General features: G+C 44.3%; 1 protein-coding gene across 4 annotated transcripts; it reads left to right on the forward strand.

Annotated features, from left to right (window-relative positions):
- The first annotated feature begins 1,681 nt into the window (after window positions 1–1,681).
- LOC117823386 (histone-lysine N-methyltransferase ASH1L-like) lies at window positions 1,682–21,185 on the forward strand. Of its 4 annotated transcripts, none has more exons than XR_004633390.1 (14): window positions 1,682–2,183; window positions 5,353–6,151; window positions 7,061–11,177; window positions 13,791–14,139; window positions 14,236–14,493; window positions 14,576–14,670; window positions 14,752–14,825; window positions 14,948–14,993; window positions 17,792–17,832; window positions 17,935–18,005; window positions 18,100–18,275; window positions 18,788–18,879; window positions 18,992–19,137; window positions 19,213–21,185. XR_004633390.1 is itself a non-coding variant. In XM_034698570.1 (14 exons), the coding sequence occupies exons 2-13, from the start codon at window positions 5,492–5,494 to the stop codon at window positions 19,121–19,123; spliced, it is 6,027 nt and encodes a 2,008-aa protein (XP_034554461.1). In that variant the 5' UTR covers window positions 1,682–2,183; window positions 5,353–5,491; the 3' UTR covers window positions 19,124–19,137; window positions 19,213–21,185. The 4 variants fall into 4 exon arrangements, 1 of the variants encoding a protein (XP_034554461.1); XR_004633388.1 differs by having other exon boundaries at window positions 14,320–14,493; window positions 18,100–18,270; XM_034698570.1 differs by having other exon boundaries at window positions 14,320–14,493.
- The last annotated feature ends 1,100 nt before the right edge of the window (window positions 21,186–22,285 follow it).

The raw sequence follows: 22,285 nt of genomic DNA on the forward strand, positions 1-22,285 counted from the left end.
AAAGAAACAAAATCAATATTAGCAAACATTGAAACATTTTACTTTACATGTGCAAAAAGGAGTAGGAAGAAGTTAAAACTTATCTAATCCTACCCCTTCATTCCCCTTCATATCTGGCATTATACCAGTGCACTCCCACAAGTCAAATCTTCATATAGGCTATTATCTTCATATTTACAACGACAATCAAAAGTATCCTCTTAAAAGTATCCACTTTTCCTCATAATGCACGTATGAATATTAAGTTGTTTTTATTACTGAATATACCCAAAACTGACTTTTACACAACACTGGGTACTGGTCCTGTGGCGAAACAGTGTACCAGGGCTTTTCCCCAGGTTTAAAATGTATCATTTGGTTTGTCAAATGTCCCTATATTTTCAATTTATCCTCCACAGTGTAGAATTTGCACCAATTTGAATGGCAAGTGACATACAACAAGTCCAACATCACTATGGACACATGGACCAGAAGCAAACCCTTGATATATAGTAAGCCGACTGTTTTTTACAAGACAGAGCTAAATTGTGCGTGTGTAGCCTGTGATGTGAACTTCATAGTTGATCAGGTGTTACAGTGAGCACAGTACATCAGAAAAAAAGGAAGGGGGGCATTGGGGCCCAGAGCTTTATTGTCCCAGGGGCCCAAAATGGGTTGATTCAGCCCTGTGTACTAAATAAACAATAATTATAGCCCTACTTTCACCAATGAATAACTCCATCCATAACAACAAAAGTGAGAGTGTTGTTTATTTGTATCACTATTATCAAAGCCATTATTACTGTGATGTTGCATTAGGCTATAATTAGGTAGTGTGTAATGTGAAGACTATTAACATTAGTTGTTCAGATTAAGTCTTACATGAATGGGGGAAAACTGTTCTGGGTCGAGGATCAGAAATTTCCTTAACTAATGCCAATATACTTTAACCTTTTCAGCCCTGCCTTCCTGTTTTTAGTGTAAACTGTATCTCCTGTTACATAAGGCAACACAACTTTTGAGCTGCTCCCCAAATCCTCCCAGCAGCTAATTTTTTGCCAAGTCGACACCATTTTCTTACAAGACAGAGCTGAATTGTGTGTGTAGCCTGTGATGTGAACTTCATAGTTGGGCACAATGCATGAGAAAATAAGAAAGGGGGGGTATTGGGGGCCTAGAACGTTATTGTCCCAGGGCCCCAAAATGGGTTGATTCAGCCCTGTGCACTAAATAAACAATAATTATAGCACTACTGCCAATGAATACTTCCATCCATAACAACAAACGCAAGAGTGTTGTATCACTATTATCAAAGCCATTATTACTGTGATGTTGCATTAGGCTATAATTAGGTAGTTGTATTTGTAATGTTACTAAATGTGTAGACTATCAGTATTTGTTGTACAGATTAAGTCTTACATGAATGGGGGAAAACTGTTCTGGGTTGAGGATCAGACATTTCCTTAACTAATGCGCGATATACTTTAACTTTTTCAGCCCTGCCTTCCTGTTTTTAGTGTAAACTGTATCTCGTGTTACATAAAGCAACACAACTTTTGAGCTGCTCCCCAAATCCTCCCAGCAGCTAACTTTAGCCAAGTCGTCGCCATTTTATTAAGCGTCTAAAAAGCCCTCCCCAATCGACTATAATGAACCGCAATGAGATCCTGTGCCGTGTTCACCGTTTTATCTCCTCCTCTGGCCATATGAAAATGGCCACGCAGTTGCATTCCCGCACATCCTTCAACCCCTGCGCGCTGTCAGCCTGTAGCCCCGCACACACGCTGCTGCTGCAGCGTTCACCATGTCTTACTGACACGTTAACTGCCTGTGTGCATACGAGAGCACAATCCGAGCCATTATTACTGGCGGGAGAGACGTAACTTTCCCCGAGAGAAGTGGGTAAATAAGATCCAGTGTTACCAGTCCGCCACCTAGCTGCGGAGACGCGCCGACGAAGATCTGTCGACTGTATGATTATGAAAACACCCGCGCCAATGTTGTTGCACAGTAGGCTTCGCGCTCCGATGGGACTGAAACTCGGTTTTAGGAGGTGTTTTAACCTCTGCTGGCCGTAGTTATGTAATCAAAGCAACATCTAATGCACCAAAAGCTCTCCGGATCGCTGTTGGTGCGAAGGAGAGCAGGACAGCAACACCTTAACCTCCTGCCTTCACGCAGTTGGCTTCGGGACGCGCTCTCGGGTAAGTAGCCTACGTAGCCTTATTTGAGATTTTCATGGCAGCCTGTATTAATGTGTGCAGGCCTGTCATCATCAACAGCGAGCTCGCAGCACTCTGGGTTAGTGAGGATTTTTTGTGCATCCGCTTTGCGCTAATTTTATCCCTTGTTGCTGAGAGTGTTTCTCCGTGCATGGTGATATTTCTTATTTCGGTGTTGCTGACACCAGCAGAAGGGCTGGCAGAGGACAGATAGAAGAGAGAGAAAAAAAAGGTGAATCGGGTCTCGTCCACATCACTAACACCACATGCAGGCACATTTTGACGCTACGTAGCACCCCACTTCCATATTGAGTTGAGATTTGCATCTGTGTGTGTTTTTGGGACGCTTAAAATGTGAGGTATATTTTATTATGGAGTGACGACAACAACAACACGTGCATGTGTGTATAATTTGTAAGTGCGACAGCATCAGGCGGATAGTGGTTTTCAGAGGTGCGCAAAGTCATTATGGAGAAGGAAGCCCCTGTTGACGTCCTCAGTAAAAAACAGTGATAGGTTGCTCCAGTGCGGTAACACCCCCACTGCCCGTACTGTATCTACAGTAGCAACATCAGTCAACCTACGCAGCTGCGACCTGGGTACACAATGTACGACCAACACACTTTTAATACTAAGAGAAAGTGTGTGTGTAAGGGGGGGGACTCACGTGAGAAACTTCCCAGTGTGTGTGGAGTATAGCTCTGCACTCACAATGTGAGTCTTCAAGGTTCAGTATTTTTGAGATGCCATCACAGCAGTCTTTATTTCCAGCTGTGGGCTTGCTGTGCTCGTGCTGTTGTCAGGCAGACGACGGTGGTGTTGTAGTTATTGATGATAAGTACACCGTCATGGGTTGGTGATGATGGCTGGAAATATGGTGGGCCCATTATCTTGATTTAATCGTCGCCTTAGCGCTGCCGAGGAACCACACTGACTGTAGTGTCAAGTCCACCCATCATCCTGTCACTGGAAATAGCTTCTCTTCTAATGTTAGAATAATTTTGAGTTATGTCTGTGAGGTATAGCTCTGGAGAGTATAAAAAGCTATTAGTATGCACTTTGACTGATGTTGAATGGGCTTGCCCTTTTTAGTTTGAAAACCTGCCACTCTCGAGCTCTTCTTATAGTCTTATACTCTGCTCAAGCAGATTGAAACCAATGTGAGTCAGTGTTCCTCTCAGGCCTGTATCCTATTTAAATTGCTCTCCTCCGTACCGGTCATGCTTCTAGGTAAGAGGTCATAAAAGATGATCTGATGTCATTTTTTCCTTCTTAGTACTGATTCAGATACTCAGACTGGTGTACTGGCCTGGTATCAAGTACCCCTCAGATACCACAGTGAAAGAAAAATCTACATAATTTGGATGAAGAAACACTGAAAGTGACATTTTGTTAGCTTCAATAAACACTGCACTCCTTGCTAGCACCACACTGCTGTGGTTTGTTTGTTATTTGGAACATGATGATTTACCTCAGTTAGTTTTTTGGGGGGGCTAGTTTGTAATTGTATCAGATCTGTGCGATGACTGGCATATTACCACATTTTAGGCTGCAACAAAGGTTGGTTCTGATACTAATATAGGTTTCAGGAAAACCCCAGAAATTATGAAAGTAGCAGCAGTTTTTTCAGAGGGCCACTGTCCGTCTTTATGCTCTTTTCAATTCATTGTCAGGAGGTTGGGCCTTGGAAAATGCTTTGCAAAATGGTTACATAACAGCAGTTACTGGAACAGATGTTGATTTGAGCTCAGTATGATTCAAGGAAAGAGTTTGGGTGTGGAGGGACCAAAAGGCAGGAGAGATAGCCCACTGAGCTCTTAAATAAAAACATTAACTGAGATGCTTCTCTAAGTTTGAGGGGGCAGTTCACTGCTTTGAGAGTCAATTTCGGAAGAGAGAATGCTAGGCAGGGTGTGTTTTATTAGAAAATGGATGAGAGTCTCCTTTAATGAGCAAGGGTATAATGAGGGAAGCATGACAGAAGATGCTGCTTCCCTTCGATACGTTAAGTAATAGCTGGGCTCGACACAGCGTGAGTGAGAGCGAGTGTGCTTTCTGGTAGGAAGAATGTTATTTTAGGGTGTGTTTCTAGCTGTAATGTCACATTAAAAGTCAATTTACAATGGGGTCAACGAAAAGCTTACTTGACTTAGAGGAAGCAAAGGGAGGAGGAGGAATTTGCGCTCCTTTCCAAAAATAAGTTTTACCCTTTCCTACGGATTTGTGTTACCACTACTGAAAGAGGGAGGAGGGGAACGGTCGGATCGTGAATGGAGGGATTTAGGTTTGAGAGGAGGAAAAGAACGAAGTGGAGGAGGAAATATGGTTCTGATTAACATGGATACAGTGTATGAGTTGACCATTTTACTGTGTGGTCTACTGGGAGAGAGAGAGAGAGAGAGAGAGAGAGAGAGAGAGAGAGAGAGAGAGAGAGAGAGAGAGAGAGAGAGTGGATGGGACTAATAGAGAATGCATGCAAAAGCTTTCTGCCAAACATGAAAAGGGGAGTTTTTTTTCAGAGAGAAAAGAAAGTACAGCAGAGAGAAGGGTGGGTGGAGAAGTGCTTGTGGGAGTAGCTGAGAACAGAAGGCGCACAGACAGTGGGGAGAGGGGGGGAGGAGACTGGATCAAGTGTTTGAATTAGTCAGAAGCTGATTGATTGATATATTGATTTGAGGAGGAGAAGCAGAGTAAGGATTAGAGCGTAAGTAAAAGTGTAGAGGTTTAGGTTGTGTTTGCTGTCTCTCAGATTTGCTGTTATTTACAGATTGTTTAAAGAAAACAATCTTAGGGTTTTATTGAAGAATATAAGCAGTTCTGTCTTCCAGTTGGTGCCAACATTCAGGGAATCTGCAGCGTTGATTGGCCCCCTGGGTTTTCTGTATGATGAGATCATCTCTGTGGACACAGACTTTAGCACCTCTCTACAGCTGCTGCAGGAAGGGGACTTTCCCCTCAATTCCTGTACTGCTACTACTCAGCATCTGAGCTCACTGAAATGACTAATCACTGGCGTTTCTGTCTTTCTGTCTGTCTTTTCTTTCCCTCTCTTTTGCCTCAGACTTACTGCTTCTCAGTTCAAGTCTAAAGTACAAGAGAGAGATCTTCCTTTGCTGGATGAAGGAGTCTAACTTTTTTTGGATTGTTACAGGATATTCTCCGGGGAATCTTTTGATTAACACCTTCGTTCTGCTGTTCACCCCTGACCCTACCAACTCCGCCAGGACTTTTTGAAAGTGTTTTATCCTGGAAACCCTAACACGTCTTACTACTCCCCCCTAACTTCTCTGATGGACCAGAGAGTGAAGGGGGGATCCCCTCCAACAACAAACTCCCCTCTTGATCGCACCTCTGCACCTGAAGACTCTGAGAGGGACGAAGTGGCAGAGAAAAAGAGGAGAGGTGAGGGAGAGGATGGAGACATAGGGGAAAAGGAGGGTGAAAAAAGAGGAGCAGTAAAAAAGAGGGACGGAGACAAGGGGGCAGTGCTGGAGCTGCTCATCGAGGGGCGCTGTGGAAGTGCGGGGCAGCAACAGCTTCAGATCTCCAGTAGGGAGACGAGCTGTCCCGAGGGGAATGTACGACTACGGATTGGACTCCAGGCCAAACGCACAAAGAAACCGCCCAAGATCTTGGAGAGCTATGTTTGCAAACCCACTATCAGGACCTATCAGAGACAAGGCAAGGGGGTACAGCTGAAGGGGGATGGAGAAGGAGGAGTAGGTCAGCAGAGTAAAAGCTCTATTCCTGACAAGGCAACCAGAGATCAACGCTCAGGCTCGGATTCTGTCCAGACCATATCAAAACAAGCTGCATCTGCTCCTTCGCCACCACTTGCATCATTGTCGTCATCATCTCTGTCATCCCAGCCGCTGGCAACATTACCTACAGCTTCTACCCAAGCCTCAGTCCCCGCCATAGCCGGTCAAGGGACAAAGTCTGCCAAACAGGTACGTTGAACACTATTTGCCCCACACATATGCGTTGCTCTTGTCAGTAGCCAGTTTTAAACCTGCTATAAATTTGAATAAGTTTGATCGAAAAAAAACAAAAAACAATGTTATAGTCATCAAAGGTATGCATGCATTATTAATGACAAATATGTGCTGTAGGTTTGTATTGTTTTTTATGTTGTTAACCACCAGACAGGCTGGCATGGTGCAAAATTGCAGAGCTTTATGCTCAGTTGTAATAAGGTCAAATGAGCTATTGTCTCAATAGCGAAACCTAAGCAGCCCATTTAAACAAACAGACCTATAAATAGGACAACAGCACGGCAACCACTTGGAGCTATTACAGACATTGGTCCATCAGTCCCTATGACAATCACCCAAGGGGAAGCTTATTGCTTTAGCTGCACAAACACCACTCAAGCTGCAGCATACCAAAATTACAGGACAAGTATGAAATGTCAAGCCTTCTCATCTGTATTAGTGGCAATTTATAGCTACCAATAGCATGGCTTTCTCTCTCACAGCGTTCTGTCTCTGCCTGGTTCTCTATATCTGTCCCTCTCTTCTATTTTTACTTCCCCTCTTTTCTCTCTCTACCTGCTCTCATTTATCTTTCACTCCCCCTCTGTCCCTGTCCCACTCCTTTGCTCTCTGTTTCTCTGCCTTTGTATTTCTCCTTTCTGTGTCAACCCCATTCCTGTTTCCATCACCTCACTCTCTCCTTCTCCTCAGTATGCCCTCTTTCTCTGCCTGATTGAGTCATTTGGTCCTCACTCTCACTTTTATTGGGTGGACAGGAACATAAGCATTTAGGCTATTGTCTCTTCCCCATTGTCCTTCACTGTTGTCTAAAGCAAACTAACTAGCCATTGTTGATGACAGAGATTCTGTGTTTGCAATCTCCAGGTACCTATCAAGCTGGCAGATAAGACTGAGGTAAATTCAACTGGCTCATCTGAGAAAGCAAAGAAAGAGAAGCATCCCAGTGTCAATGGCCAGCCTGTTCCTGCAGGGCAGAAACCCGCTTCACCAACAGCTGACCAGACAACTTCGAATACCCCTTCCAGCCCATGCATCCAAGTTCTATCTGCATCAGAAACCAAAAACGAGGGGAAGACCTCCAAGAAGCATAATGGTTTGGTGCAGACATCAAAACAAAAGGGATTATCCAGTGCGAAAAACTCTGCCGACACCCTTGGCACTTCTGCATCGTCGAAAGTTGGAAAATCCTCGGCTTCTTCTGCGGACTCTTTGACAAGATCGCCAGGCTCCAACAGCTCCCAGAAAGAACTTAGCCAGTCCAATAAGAGTAGACCAGACTCTCCTTCTTTTCCCTTGGTCACCCCTAAACCACAGTCCTCCTCATCAGTGGATCTCTCCTCTGCCTACTCCCAAGAGCAGGACCCTTCATTACAGCCCTCAGTCGAGAAAAAGAGAGAGAAAGACAGGAAAGCCAAGAAGGAGAAAAGGAGGGACAAAAAATCAAAGCGGGAGAAACTTGAGGCTGAAAGAGCAAAAAGTCAGAGCAGAAAGGAAGACGGCAAGAAGAAAAAGAAAGAGAAAGGGAAGGATGGGAAATCAAGACATGGTAAAGTTAAGGATGAAAGACATAAGACTGATGACACTTGTACTGATGAACTAAATATTGATAGAGGAAAGGTTGAGAACAAGAAGGATAAGCTAAGCCCAGAGAGACAAAAAGCAGAAGATAATAATGCAAATGGTGAGGCAGTTGTTGGCAGTAAGATAGATACAAACTGTAAATTAGTGAATACACTCAGACCAGATGATATAAACAAGACAGAAGACAGTTGCAAGCCAGTTAAACAAGCAGAGCCAGCAACAGGTGACACCAGTAAATCAAAAGAACAAGACGTCCCAAGACATTCAACTTCGCCTCCAAGCCAACCCTCTTCTTCTGCCCCTCCCTCTCTACCCAATCCTTCAGCCCGTGCCCCCGTTTCTCCCCCTTCTTCCCCACAAGAGCAGGACAGCCGCCCACTTAAGAAACGCAAAGCCAGACGGCCCAGCTGGACCAAGCTGGTGCATCGAGCTCAGAGGGTGGAAAATCAGGAAGCCCCTTCAGATTCCCAGCATCATTCATCACTAAATTTCTCCCAGAACCCGAAAACATTGCTTTCTGCCAAAGCCACTATTCAACAGACTGAGGAGTCTCACCCAGCTTCCTCTAGCTCCGTAACCAGCAGTTCCTACCCTACCAAGCCTCCATCCCCAAAACAGAGTCACTCATCTTCTGACCCTAGCCCCCCTACTTCCAGAAGCCCAGTAACTCCTACTCGGAAAAGAGGCCGCCCTAAATCTCAGAGCTCTAACTTAGATGATCCTCCCCCAAGACTTTCACCAAACACTTTCCCAATTGAGGTGCCTCCTCTGGACTCTGACGGTATTGAAAAAGCCCCTGTACTGGAGCCAAGTTCCATACTGCAGTGTGCCACTCAGTCTATATCGAGCCCCAAGAAGCGTGGCCGTCCACCCAAACGACCCCTCCAAGAGGACCAAAGTGAAGATGCACTGAATCGCACTGATGACACGAACAGAAGTAAAGACTTTCATCCTCCTGAAAAGGGAAACAGGCAGCTAAAAATCAGGAGGCTGATTAATGAGATGAAGAAAAGAAAGAAGAGGAGACTTCACAAAGTAATGCTGTCTGGGTATGTTAGGAAAGAGGGAAGGGGAAGCGAGGTAGCAGATGGGGAGACCTCTCTGAGAATGTGTAAATCGATTGAGGCAACAACAGTACACACGCTCTCAGCCCTGTCATCCTCCTTTGGGAGTAAGCTGGGCCCTCAGATCAATGTAAGCAAGAGAGGAACCATCTACATGGGCAAGAGGAGAGGACGCAAGCCTAAAGCCAATCCAACAACCCAAACCAACTCCAAGAACCCTACTCAGTCATCTCTATTTACCAACCCATCTGAGACATCTCTCTTCTCTAACCAACCCAGCTCTCACCCCTTTCCCTCCCCATCTCTTACGCACTCCAGTGGGGCCCAGAGCCCTTACAGTGAAGGCAGCCTCACAGAACCGACATCCTCCCTCCTTTTTCCCCATCCGTTCTCCCTCCCTTCACCATCATCCTCCTGTACCTCACCTCGTCCTCCCTCATCCTCATCCCTCTCCCCCTTTGTGAAGAAGAGTTGTCCTTGTCAAGGAAGGCATCACTTTCCCTTCCACCAGTCTTCTTGTAAGCTCTCCTGTCCCACACCTCCGATGCATCACACACCTGGCTCACCTGGCCACCTTAAGGAAGCTACCCCCTCCCCCAGGAGTGAATCACACAGTGAGGAGACGCTGCCAAGCGATAGTGGGATTGGGACGGACAACAACAGTGTTTCTGAGCGAGGAGAGATGAGGGGAGCTCGGGGCTTGCTCAGGTTGGGCCAGGGGTCAGGAGTGATTCTGGGTGGTCAAAGGCACCCTTCGCTTGTGGATCGTCCTTCTCCTGTTTCTTCACCTCTCTCTCACATACCAAGACAAACAAATCCTGTCACCAATGCAAGTGCTGTGGAGCGCCACAGGCACAGGCACAGGCGGAGGGATTATGACTGTTCCTCTTCCTGTACTTGCTTGTGCCCCTGCCCCTGCCCGGGACACAACAAATGCACTCATTCAGACTTTTACCCTTGTCTTGGGCACAATGCACTGAAGAGACAAAAGAATAAACATAAGAAGAAGCACCAGCAGCTGCACATGCAGGATCCAGAGTTTCTAGCAGAACTCGAAGATCTGATTGGGCAGTTTAGTGAGGTCCATATCGGACGGCGAAGTTGGGCAAGAACAGGACTTTCACAGGGCTTTGATGGGAGTGGGAATTCTGCTGGAGGAAGACGCCATCACTCCTCCCATTCTCTGCGCTCCAATATCTTCAGAATCAATTTGAATGGCTTCTACTCGCCTCACCCATCATCCTACTCTGCTAATCCCCCCTTCTCTCCCCACCCTTTCTACCCCTGCCAGCCTGTGCATTGTAACAGGAAGCCAGACCGAAGGCAGTGTGGTTGCCCTTCAAAGTTCCAGGAGACCATTGAAAATATGGGCTTTTACAGCAGCTACCCCCCAACTACTGCACTTTACCACCACCTCCCCAGCTCCTACCCTCTTCCGACTCCACACCAGTACAGCTCCCACCAGCCTCATCATGCCCACTTCTTCCTCAACCCAGCCAGATTCCACAGACGGAGGAGCAGGTTGCTGAGGGAGGGAGCACTAGGGGGAGAGGTCGATGGAGATATAGAAGGAGGCAGTGGAGGAGGCCAACACCTCAGCTCAGGGTTTACGTCCAGCCTCATCTGTGGCTGTGGGAGAAGCGAACACAAACACAAGCATAAGCACCGTCACAGGCACTGTGAACGAGACATAGATGATGAGGAAGATTTACGCGATGATGAGGAGGAAGATGGAATGGAAAGAGAGGGGTTAGCTAGTTCAAAGGCAAGGTCAGGGTTCGTTTTGGGGTCAGGAGATGGAGGAAGAAAAGGGGCAAAAGGGATGGGGCGGATGCTGTCCAAAGAATCACCTTGGTTGTGTGACAAGAGAAATGATTCCTTTTCCTCTGGTACTGCTGCCACATCATCATCATCGTCATCGTCATCGTCAGCAGAAAGGTACAAACATACATCTCTCACATCACTAGGTCTGGGTTCCTCTCACCTTTCCTCCTTTGGGGGAGGCTGGGGTGGCATGGGACAGAGCTGGACAAAATTTGGAGGCCTGGGACGGACAGGATTTGGCAACTCAAACCCAAACTGGAGAAGCTTAGCTGGGGAGCAACGTAAACGCCGGCTGGTTGAATCAGAAGGAGAGGAAGAGGATGGTGAGGATGTCCAGGAGTCACTTCCGTACAGAAGGTCCCCTTCCCCAGTACATACCAACCTTTTCACAACTGCTGCTACGGCAACAGGGGGGAGAGGTCTGAGGAGTGAATTAGGTGGCCGAAATCCAGGATGTGGAGACAGATCATGGAGGAGAGATCCGCCGACCTGGTCAGAGAGGAGAGAAACAGGTGAGCATTTATGAATGGTTTGATAAATGAAAGTGTGGAATGGATGATATGCTGCTACTTGATGTCTCAATATGAGGTTGTATCAGCATTGTTGCTAAATTTAGCTGAAATTCTTTGCCATGCTGCAGTTTTTGTGTTTCTCTGGCAGGAAACTGCTGAAAGGTGTGATGAAAATCCCCATTAACATTGCATTTTGTGTTGGTTAGATGTTACTTTTAATGTATAGTTGGTAGGGATGGGAATTTACAGTAATCCTTGTAATCGATTACTCAAATTTCCTAAAGAACGATTACTCGAGTACTCGCAATTATTAATTGTTTTTAACCATAAACAAAAATAAATAAATAAAAGTCCCTTGGACACGGACCTCCCGGAACAGTATTGTAGTAAGTTCTGCTGCCTTTTCTTCATACATCTTTTCCACTCTCTTGGTTGTTTCTCTCTGTGATGGTAGCTTGTACTCCTGCTTGACTAACGCGATCAGCTCTTTGAAGCCTTCTCCTTCCACAAAACTTAATGGGAGCATATCTCCAGTTACCATTTTGGTTATTATCAGGCTAATCTTCTCCGCTCTGGTTTCATCACAACGACGTGTGCTAACAGGGCGAGCAAAAGACATGATGCGAGACTGCCTGTTATCCGTCTCCGCTGTTTTCTCCTTGTGCTTTAAGCATATGTAGTTAAGCATCAAACTACTATTTCTATGGTGTGCAAGTTTAACGCCACATATCTTGCACTGCACATTAACTTCATTGTTTTGTCGAAGTACTTCCAGACATTTCTTTTTTTAACTGACATGCCGCAGGTGTCGCAGACGGTTCTGTGTTTGTTGTGCTTTCGCTTTCGGTGGAATAATATGTTCCTAGAGGGTTACCGTAGCTGCCGAATGCTGAAATCTGGCTTGGTGTGTTCTAAAGCTGAAGTCGTGGCAGGAGAAGTCATACGTTTATATCCCATTGATTATTATCCTACCTAGTATATTCAGTTAGGCGAAAACAAAAAGCACATGATCACACATGTAACACTGTATGAGTTCAAGTTATGTTGCCAGGTGCCCGAGTAACAAAATGCTATTCGAATAATGGGGTCAATCGCGAGTACTCGAGTAATCGTACCCATCCCTAATAGTTGGCAGAAAATATATACATGAATACAAAAGAAAAGAAATAATGTGAGAAATCTTAGTTGCTGTTGTAGATTGAGAGTTTGATCCCTGGCTTCTGCAGTCTACAGGTTGTGAACTTGGCCAAGACACTGACCTTTCACAGCAGTCTTTGTAAACTGTATAAATGTGTGTGAGACAGGGTGACTGGCATGTTGTGTAGAGCACTTTGAGGGCATTTTAAGTGCAGTCCTTTCCCATTTATCACAGAAATCGAACTAAAAACCCCAAATCATGTCAGCTAGCTGAGTGAAAAGTTTATGCCAAGGGCTTCTTTACTTGCACAGTCTGACAGATTTTTATATTTGCACAATTTGGAGATAAGATTGAGGCACCAATACTTTGCCAATACAAGTGACAGCATTGCTTTTCCTCAGGTGTTGTTGAGCCATGCAACAAGCCTGGGGGTGTTAGGGAAGAAATCAGACTCTGTTCTTTTTATAGCCAATTTCAGTCTTGCTCTGCTGTGCAAGGAACATGCCATACACACACATTTCCTGCACACACAAATGCAACCACTCAACAGCCACACTCTGTTGGAAGTTCTTTATGAGAGTTATAGCAGGAGGGTAACATCTTGATGGTAATCTTCCAGAAAATCTTTGAAATCTTCTTCGGTTTGCAGCGAACCACATGCTGTTTCAGGCCAGGGCTACTCAGTGAACACAGTCATTAGTTAACCACCAGATTGGCTATTTAAAGCCTGGCCTATCCCTCACTGCTGGCCAACAGGGCCTATTTGACTTGGAAAAATTCAATAAGGAAAGAGTGGTCAGTCTTGTCAGGGGCAGTGGAAAATGGAACAAAAAGATAGATGACCACAGGAGTGATTGATGAAGGGATTGGATGGAGGTCAGAATTAGGGCAAAAAGAGCTTGTGAGGGGAAAATGTTGTTTTTGAAAGAGGTGGAATACATCTGACATCAGCTCATCATCTAACTAAAACCACATGTGTTTTGAAGAACGACACGCTAGCACGGCACTCTCACACTTTTTTTTTGCTCTTTGTCTGTTCAGGTTTTTCAGACAGTGTTCCACATTAACTGCAGTTAGTGTGACGAGGTGCACTCATTTGCAAGCTCATGTGAAAAAATCTGCACTCTGCACAGTGTTTGTGCCCATAATTGTGTTTTTTTTACTATGTTTGTGTGCGCGTGTATGTGCATAAATCTCTACTTAATGCATTTCCCAGAAGTGATCTGGTCAGAGGAAATGTTGTGACTCACCTAATCTGCGGCCCATCCGCATGACTCAGCCAAGACTGGCCTCACCTCACACCTCCTGCTGGCTCAATCACTGATCCACATCTGTCTCATTTCCTCTCTACCACTTACACCCCACCTCCACCCCTTCCCTCCTGCCTCCTCCTGCCTCCTCCTCCCTCCTCCTGCCTCCTCCTGCCTCCTCCTGCCTCAACCCCTCCCTCCCTCCCTCTGTTTCAATGACTGCAGGTTTACAAGGTGACTCAAGAAGCCGGGGGCAGCAAAAAAGTGTGCCAACTCCAGACAGTGTGGCAGGGACAAACAAAAGAGGGCCAGGAAGGCCAAGAAAGCACCCACTGCCCTCCACTGTATCCTCCCCCACGCACTCATCTGCTGCTCCCTCCATGTCATCAGCCGACCTCTTGCCAGGACAAGGCCACAACAGAGATGGGAGAGAAGTGGGTGGGAAAAAAGAAGAAAGAAGGCCAGAGAAAGATGAAGTAAGCGATACACTGCAGCAGGTGACAGAATCGGAGCTGCAGGCTAGGAGGAAGAGAGGACGAAAGAGAAAACATGGTGACTCTCCTTGTCATCAAAGGTAAAATATCACATCAATATTATAAGTACCTGAGCTGGTTGACTTGAAAATTCAATACAACCACTCACTACTGCTATATTAACCCATCGTTTTCAGCACTGTGTGCTAAACCAGTGCCTTTTCTCTCTTTCTCTTTTTCCTCTCTATCATTCTATCTCTCTCTTCATGCTTTCTTTTTAGTGTCATTGAGGACAGACCTGAGTGTGACGCCCCTCCTGAAAGTATCAGCCAATCAGAGGTCGACCAGGCTCCACCTCAACCGGTTACCATACAAAGAGAGGAGAGAGCAGATGGTCCTCCCAGAAAAAAGTTTCTGAGGGCAGGTCTTTACTCAGATGATTACAAAACCACAGAGTGAGTTGACTAAAGTCATGGAAAGTGTATTTGAACTTTGTAGTGGTTGTCAGATTTTTTGTTTAATTTGTCTCTTTTCTAGGCCCCCCTCACTAGCCCAGCAGTCGTGTAGAGAGAGTATGGAACACACCACAGAGGAGCGTGAATACAGCCTTTTACCAGCTCCCATACATGTTGGTGAGTATATATGAAGATAAAACACTGTTGCACTGTACTGCAGCTGTAAAAGTTCATCCAAACTACCTTTGTGTCCTACAGGGAAATACCTTAGGCTGAAGCGGATTAATTTCCAGCTACCTTATGATGTCATGTGGCATTGGCAGCACAATAAGGTAAAGTAGATCCACAGAATAAATAATCAGAAAGGAAAGTAGAGGTGAAGCAGTTTAAGAGATACAGGGGATTTGTGGTGTGACGTTAATTAACAAGTAATTTTCCTGTTGCATTGTTGCAGCTTCAAAAGCCGCCTGCTGTTCCATTGAAGAGGAAGCGTCGTTACTGTGAGTTCCCAATATTAGCCAAATTTACATGATGGCCATTTCCATTGAAGGTGCCAGGCTCAAATGCTAATATAATGTCATACTGCTGTGCTCTGAGGTTTTTAGTGTTACAGATCCAGGATTTCTGACAGTAGGTCTTGGGTTCAAATCCCAGCATGGACCTTACTGTGTAGGGCTAGAGTGTCTGGTATTCTGAGGATGGAGCAAGCCTTTGAATTATAATGTTCCAGGAAGTAAAAAAAAAAAAACCTTTACAACAAGGCCCTGGAAAGCAGTTTGTTAGTATAGTGATTAGCTCTACTGCCTGACAGTGAGCCGGTTTGGGGTTTGAATCCCAGTAGGGGCATACCGTGTGGAGCTAGGGTGTTCTTGCCTCCTACCCATGGAAAATCTAACAAGTTCTAGGATATTTAAGTACTGAAAAGAAGATAAACCTGAAGTAGGACTGGAAAATTAGCGTATTAGCATGGTGCAGTGAGGAGCCTCTTGGTTTGAATCTGGTAGGGGCCTTGCAGAGTTGATCTTGAATGTTCTGGTTCTCTACAGATGAAAAGTGGATCAAAGGTTTGAATAACCATGAAGCTTGAAGATAGGTAAATCTGCATAAGTAGGTCCTGCTAAGCAGCATGTTATTGAAGTGGTTTGCACTTAACGCATCACAGTGAGGTGTTACTTGGTTTGAGTCCTAGCAGGTGTCATCCCACGTTGAAATAGAACATTCTGTGTTCTGCATCCTGATGTCTGACCATGTCTTTGAATAACCAAAACGTATTTATAAGTGGATAAACCCATACAAGGGGCTATGCAAGAAGTAGTGTGATGGTTAGACTGCCAGCCAACAAACAGTGGTTTCCGGGTTATAATCCCAGTTCAGGACTCACTGTGTAGGGCTACATTGTTTTGGCATCCTGAAAATCAATGCTGGCGGTTAATGCTACTGCCTAATAGGTTCTGGGTTCATATACAGGCCATGCCTTCCTATTTAGAGCAACTGGCGCTGGCTTTTTTCCCCCACTGGACTGTAGACCATAGATTTTAGAGTTCTAGTTTGATCTTGAAGATAAGTAAACAGAGACATGGAAGCTTTGAAAGGTAGCACATTGGTGTGGTGGTTAGCACTGTTGCTACAGCAGGGAGGTTCTGAGTTTGAATCCAGGCTGCTGCTTTTCTTGGCTAGAGTGTGCTGACTTCCTCCCAAAGGAGTCTGGACCACAAATGTTGAACTAAAATGACCTGTAGAGTAAAAAAAACCCAACAACAAGTAAACTCTGCAAGGCACCATGTTTGAGTGATGGTAAGCATTAGTGCCTCAAAGCAAGAGGGTTATGGGGTCCAATCCAGGCCTTCCATCTCTGTGACAGAGTATATCCTGGCTTTCTCCTACTAGATTGCTGACATGAATTTAGAACTACTAGAGTGAACTTAACTTTAAATCATCCCTTACAAGTCAGAACTGCAAGGTGGCTCATTAGTGTTGTTGTTAGCACTGCAGCCTCACAGCATGGTTCTGGGTTCAAAGCTAGGCCACACATTCCTGTGTGGACCGAGTGTGTTCTGGCTCTCTCCCACTGGAGAGTGGACCATGAATTTTGATCTGGGGAGTAAATAAACCTAAACAAGTAAACACTACAAGGCAGCATGTTAATGTTAGTTACCACTACCACTTCACAGCAGGGAGGTTCTGGGTGTGAATCTGTGCCCGGCATCCCAATGTGCAGCAGAAGTGTGATGGCTTTCTTTCCTTAGAGTGTGGACCACAGATTTCCAACTACTAGTTGACCTGGAAAGTATGAACTCTTTTAAGTAAGGACGGCAAGGCAGCTCATAGTGTTGTTGTTAGCACTGCCACTTTGTAGCAAGAGGGTTTATGGTTCAGATTGTGTTATGGGACTTGTGGTTTTGAGTAATAGTGTTCTGGCTCTCCTTGACAGTTGGCACACATATTTTGAGCTGCCAGATTGCTCTTGAAAGTACATATACCCTTAAAAAGAAGCACTGCACTGCAGAACCTTCAGCACACTGTGGCTCACTTTTTCTCACTGCTGCCTCATTGAGGAAGGGATCTGTGTGTAAATCCAAGCACAGGGCCTTCACATTTGGAGCCTAAGTGTTCTGGATTTCTCCTAATGGAGTGTTGGCCACAGATTTTAATCACTGTCTTGATCTGGAGAGTAAATAAACCTAAGCAGGTAAGCGCTAAAAGGCAGCATGGTGATTGAATGTCCTACAGTTGTTTAGGCTGTGATTTTGAATAACAGCGATGTACTGAGAGGTAAATAAACCCAAACAAGTGAGCACTGAAAGGCAGAACGTTAGTGTAGTGGTTATACCCGAGGCCTCGCAACAAGGTGGTACCGGGTTGGACAAATGATGCCCCTGGATTTGGCCTTATACAAATTAAAATTGATTGACGGATTGAAGTGAACATCTGGTGGATTATCTGGTCATATTTCAAGATGTAACATATTGGATAAGCCAGCAGCAAGGTCAGATAATGGCTCATGTTAGCATCCAGCCACGTGCTGTGTCATGCCTTTGGCTAGTAAGTGTGTTAGCTTATATTACTGTCTTTAAGTTTCACATGATACAATTGGAAATGCTCAAACTCCTAGCTGACATAGATTTAGTTTGGAATGCAACACAAAATGTGAGTGTCCGAACCTGAGTGTGACATCAGATAAAAACAGCCACTGTGTTAATAAGGTGAATTGGATATGTTACCTTCAGGTTTAGTCAATACATCAGATCAATGCTTTCCTGCAGCGTCTTATCTGTATCTCTTTCTCTGTTTCAATCAGGCCGGCTGAAGGAAAGGACTTTATCCTCTAACCAGACAGTGGTGCGTTCATGTGGTTACACTTTATGTCTTTGCAGTACAAAATGCAGCTTTCACTTCTAGAAAGACTTGACACACACTCTCAACTATCTTTATATCCCACAGGAGGAGAGCTGCAGTGACATTACCAGCCTGTTTCCCCACCTGGATATGGAGCCTTTGACCAGCAGTGAGAGGTATGAAAAGTAAAGCAGTTCAACATTTTTATATATAAACTACCCGATGTGTTGCAAATACACAAGTGTGATGTGGATGTTTCTCCCGGGCCAGGAGCTTTGTGGTGAAACAGCACGTGTTCCTTGTGAGGAACTGGGAGCTGGTGAGAGACAGACAAATCCGACTGAGGATAGAGAGGGAGAGGGAAAGAGACCTGGAGGGAGAGGAGAGGGACTGTCCACAACCATCCTGTGATGGAGCCAATGGGGACGACAGCCACATCAAGTCAGGTCCATGAAGCAAGTGTGTGTGTTAGTTTTTGTTTCTGTAGGTGTTTGTGAATGCATACGTGTACGTGGTTGAACTCTTCTGTTCTGCGTTGTGTCTTTTTTATTCATGTGTGCATGTATGTATGTGTGTGTGTGTGTGTGTGTGTGTATGTGTGTGGGCTCTGCGTACAGCCTGTTTTCCTCATGTTTGGCTTGTCTTTCCATATCATACTCAGCAGCACAAAATAAGTGGTTTTCCAACCACAGAATATCAGGCTGCAGAAATGTTTCCCATTTCTGTCATCCTCTGCTGGTGTCCAAGAACCAAGCAGGCATTGACTTTCTCCATTAGAAGTCAAACCACACTTTCCATTGAAGACTCCCTCGCTGATTGCTGATAGAAATCAACAGGAAAAAACGACATAAGGCATAATGACTGAGCTTTATCTGTGAAAGACATGATACGCTACTTTCATTCTGCACCGAGACGCCTACACTAACATTAAGAAAACTTTCTGACCTTTGACCCTCAGACCAGCTAGTGGGGGTGGAGGTGACAGTTACCAGCAGTGACCCCCACCATCAGAGTCAGGACACCTCCAGCTCACTCACTGCCAGCCCCTTTGTGAGTGAACAAACGAACCCACACAAAAACAAAAAAAGAAATGATTTTCTTTTAAGAATGCAAATTTCCACAAGGAAATAAATCTGCTTATGCAATTATTTGTTCACCACAGTCCACCAAAACCCAGAACAGACATGAGGAGGAGGAGGGAGAGGAAGAAAAACAAGGGGAGGAAGAGGTCTGCAGCAGAGAACAGAGGAGGAAACGGCTGAATGATTTACTTTTGACCCTGCAGCATTTATAAGCTATCAGAGAAAGGTGAGTCAAGCATAATATTCAGACTTTGAGAAGTAAATGGAGGGTTTTGTTGACAGTGTTTTTGCTCTTGTGTAGGTGGGAGCACTCTGCGAAAAGGGACCAGGCCCACCACAGGACAGATGGACAGGATATGATGTCACAACACTGCTATTAACAGTAGTAGTGCCTCAGAGTACAAAGTGAGAAAAAGGGAGACGAGAGCTGGAGAATTATAGCGGCTGAAAAAGCAAGAAAGACATCTCACACACTGACAGATGAGTGTGTTGAACCTAGCACTCTGAAGGGCATCACACCAAGGATGAAACCATGGCAACACATCCTTTGTCCAAACGGCGAGGGATGATGAGAGATAGATTGTCCCGGATGAAAAAAGAAAGAAACAGACCAGCTGAAAGGAATTTGCACTAGTGCTGGATGAACAAGCACACTAAAGACTGTATGTATGCAGAGTGGACACACTTTAAAACACACACGCATACACTTTGATTGCTCTTACTTTGGCACCTTAAGCAAACTGGGAAAGACATACACTTTGCTTGGAGACTGAAAGTGGACATACATGGTACTCAGCATTTCGGCTCTGAAGTTTGCAAGAGACGAGGAGTTCACATAAAAAGCCTGAGGGAACAAAAATGTAGCCCTAAGTAGGTCAAAATTGAACCCTCATTTAATCGTTTAGCTTTCAAAGTCACACTGCACCTTTGGGAAAAAGACACGAGGAGGAGTGAACCAGTTAAAAAGCTGTTGAGACAGTGTTAGGGGTTTTCTTCACTTTACCAAGACAGTGTCTGCTATGTACCAGTGAATAGGCTGGGGAGGGAGGAGGGAGGAGGGAGGAGGGGTGGGCTTAGTGATAGGAATTTTGGCATCGCTGCAAGAGAATTTCTAATGAGGTTTTAAGAAAGAAGATATTTTTGAAAAAAAACAACAGCTTGAGAACTATCTGCTTAAAAAATAGTATATTCAAGAGAGGAATGTTTATTGTTGACTATTTTCAGTATTGCTTCCCGGCGAAGGGGGTAAAAAGTGTTTTGTTTACTTCGGACTGCCTTTGAGAATGTTTTGCTCCAGAGCATTGACAATCAGAATGTCCTCGGGGGGAAGAAACGAGAGAGGAAAGGGAATGAAAAGTAGAATTAATTTGCCCCAAATGCTCTGTAGAAGTGCCATGTTGTCTTGTGTATGTACCTAAGCGAACTCATGCAGTCTTTAAAAGCAATATCTCCTCTGATAAGGACTATATAAGGACTTCTTTTTGTTATGTTTTTTTTAAAGTTGTGAATATTTGAGGATTGGGGGTTATTTTTATGTACAGTTGCAAAGTAGATTGTTCACATTTTGGAGCATTGGGCTAAGCCAGTGGAAGAAACCATAAGTGTTTAGTTTCATGTGAATGTACATAAAGAGAGAGAGAGAGAGAGCTGTTTTCCTTCTATCTGCAGTAGCGTGTAAAATTACTACCATACATGACAATACTATTGGGATTATACTTTACACTTAATAATCAAATCTGTCATTTTACTAACATGTTTTTAACAGATTATAAAGCTGACCAATATTTCAGTCATTTCTCCTTCAAATTGACTATGATTGTATATGGTTTTTTTGTAGAATTACTTAATTTGTCTCTTTTTTTAGCTGAGCGTACTTTTTGTTTTTTATATTGGTCAGACAATCAGTGACAGTGACTTAGTTTTTTCCAGTGTTAAACTTCTGCTCTCTTTCAGTAGTGTGGCTTCTAATAATGAGCCAAGAAAGTGCAATTTCTTTGACTGTTTACATACTGTATGTATATTTTTCCTCTTTCCTTTTTTAACTAAGAGCACTACATTATTGCCAGTGGATGATTAACTTTATAACAAAGGTACACCTAAAGAGTTATTTATCTAGTTTGCATGACTTGTAACCTTTGCCTGTCGCCTCTGATAACGTGCATCTGAAAAACAAAACATCAAAAACAGATATAACCCAACGCCATAGAATGTCAGCTCAAACTTTTGCCTCTATAACCACAATAATAAAAGCATTTTATGTCTACTAGTACTAAACCCTGCAGACTCTTCATTTATAACTTTTGAGGCCTTATACTTCCTGTGTAGGTGTGTCTTTTTGGAGGTTACTGCAGTGATTTTAATCAGCTTTGGCAAACAGTGCTATCTAGTGGTATTAGATTGTATATCTCACACTATGTTGTCCTCCATAATGACCCACAATGGAGGACGTTATCAAAGGAACACAGTTACAAGATGGGGGAGGGCTGCAGCTCCCTCTGGAGAGTTGGTCTCCTCTTTCTGCCCTTTACAGAATTTAAAGGCACCCTGGGATCTCTACACCCGGACAAAAAGTAGAAAAAGTATCCTACATGAACTTGAAAGAGGCGTTTTTAGTAAGTTATTTAAATATAGTACAGAAGGTCTCAGTTAGTTTGCAATGTGTCACACTGAGGTGGTTTCCTGAGAAATTCTAATTTTAAAAGGACATATTCAAACACGAATACTTTGACTCAGGTGTCACCTTATTTTTTCTAGGTATGCACCGATCCTACTTTTTAGGTTTCCGCAGGTTTCAGGCGGAATTGTTAGCAAAAGAAGCGTGACATGCACCTAAACTGCAGAGCCTCTGTATTTATCCTCCATCATGCAAAAATGCACAGACCGGCCGGAGCTGATGATGTAGGAGACGCACATGGCTGTTGTAAGCACAGAAAAGCATAGAACTGAGAAGAATAGATCTGCCATATGGATCGGCGCTATATATCGGCCCTTTGTCAGCGATATCCGATATAGCTTTTTGAGTCCGATCTATACCAGGATCGGATCGGTGCATCACTAATTTTTTCCTTGATTATACATAAACCCCAAGTAGTAATGTTTTTTAACATATAATTAAAGCTTCTGTGATGAGTTTTTAGCTGTTATTGAACTGTCTTGTTACTTTAGGATGACCTAGAATATAAAAATATAAAAAGAAAGGTCAGGAAGATTATTTATATATTGTTATTTTAATGCCTGTAAACGCTGCCGCAGGGTAGGTGTCAGACGAGGCGATTAACAGCACACTGCGAAAAAAGCCTCCGTTTATAAATTTCAGGGCAAAGATTTACTGTGAGGGATATGTGTCACTTTTAAAAGAAAATAGGATGAGATTC

The sequence above is a fragment of the Notolabrus celidotus genome, chromosome 12 (genome assembly GCF_009762535.1).
Source record: "Notolabrus celidotus isolate fNotCel1 chromosome 12, fNotCel1.pri, whole genome shotgun sequence".
In the NCBI taxonomy this organism is placed as follows: domain Eukaryota; kingdom Metazoa; phylum Chordata; class Actinopteri; order Labriformes; family Labridae; genus Notolabrus; species Notolabrus celidotus.

Coding starts and splice junctions, on each gene's coding strand:
- LOC117823386 (XM_034698570.1), top strand. CDS start 5,492: ATGGACCAGAGAGTGAAGGGGGGATCCCCTCCAACAACAAACTCCCCT. Junction 11,178..13,790: donor GTCAGAGAGGAGAGAAACAG/GTGAGCATTTAT, acceptor CAATGACTGCAG/GTTTACAAGGTGACTCAAGA. Junction 14,826..14,947: donor GGCATTGGCAGCACAATAAG/GTAAAGTAGATC, acceptor GCATTGTTGCAG/CTTCAAAAGCCGCCTGCTGT.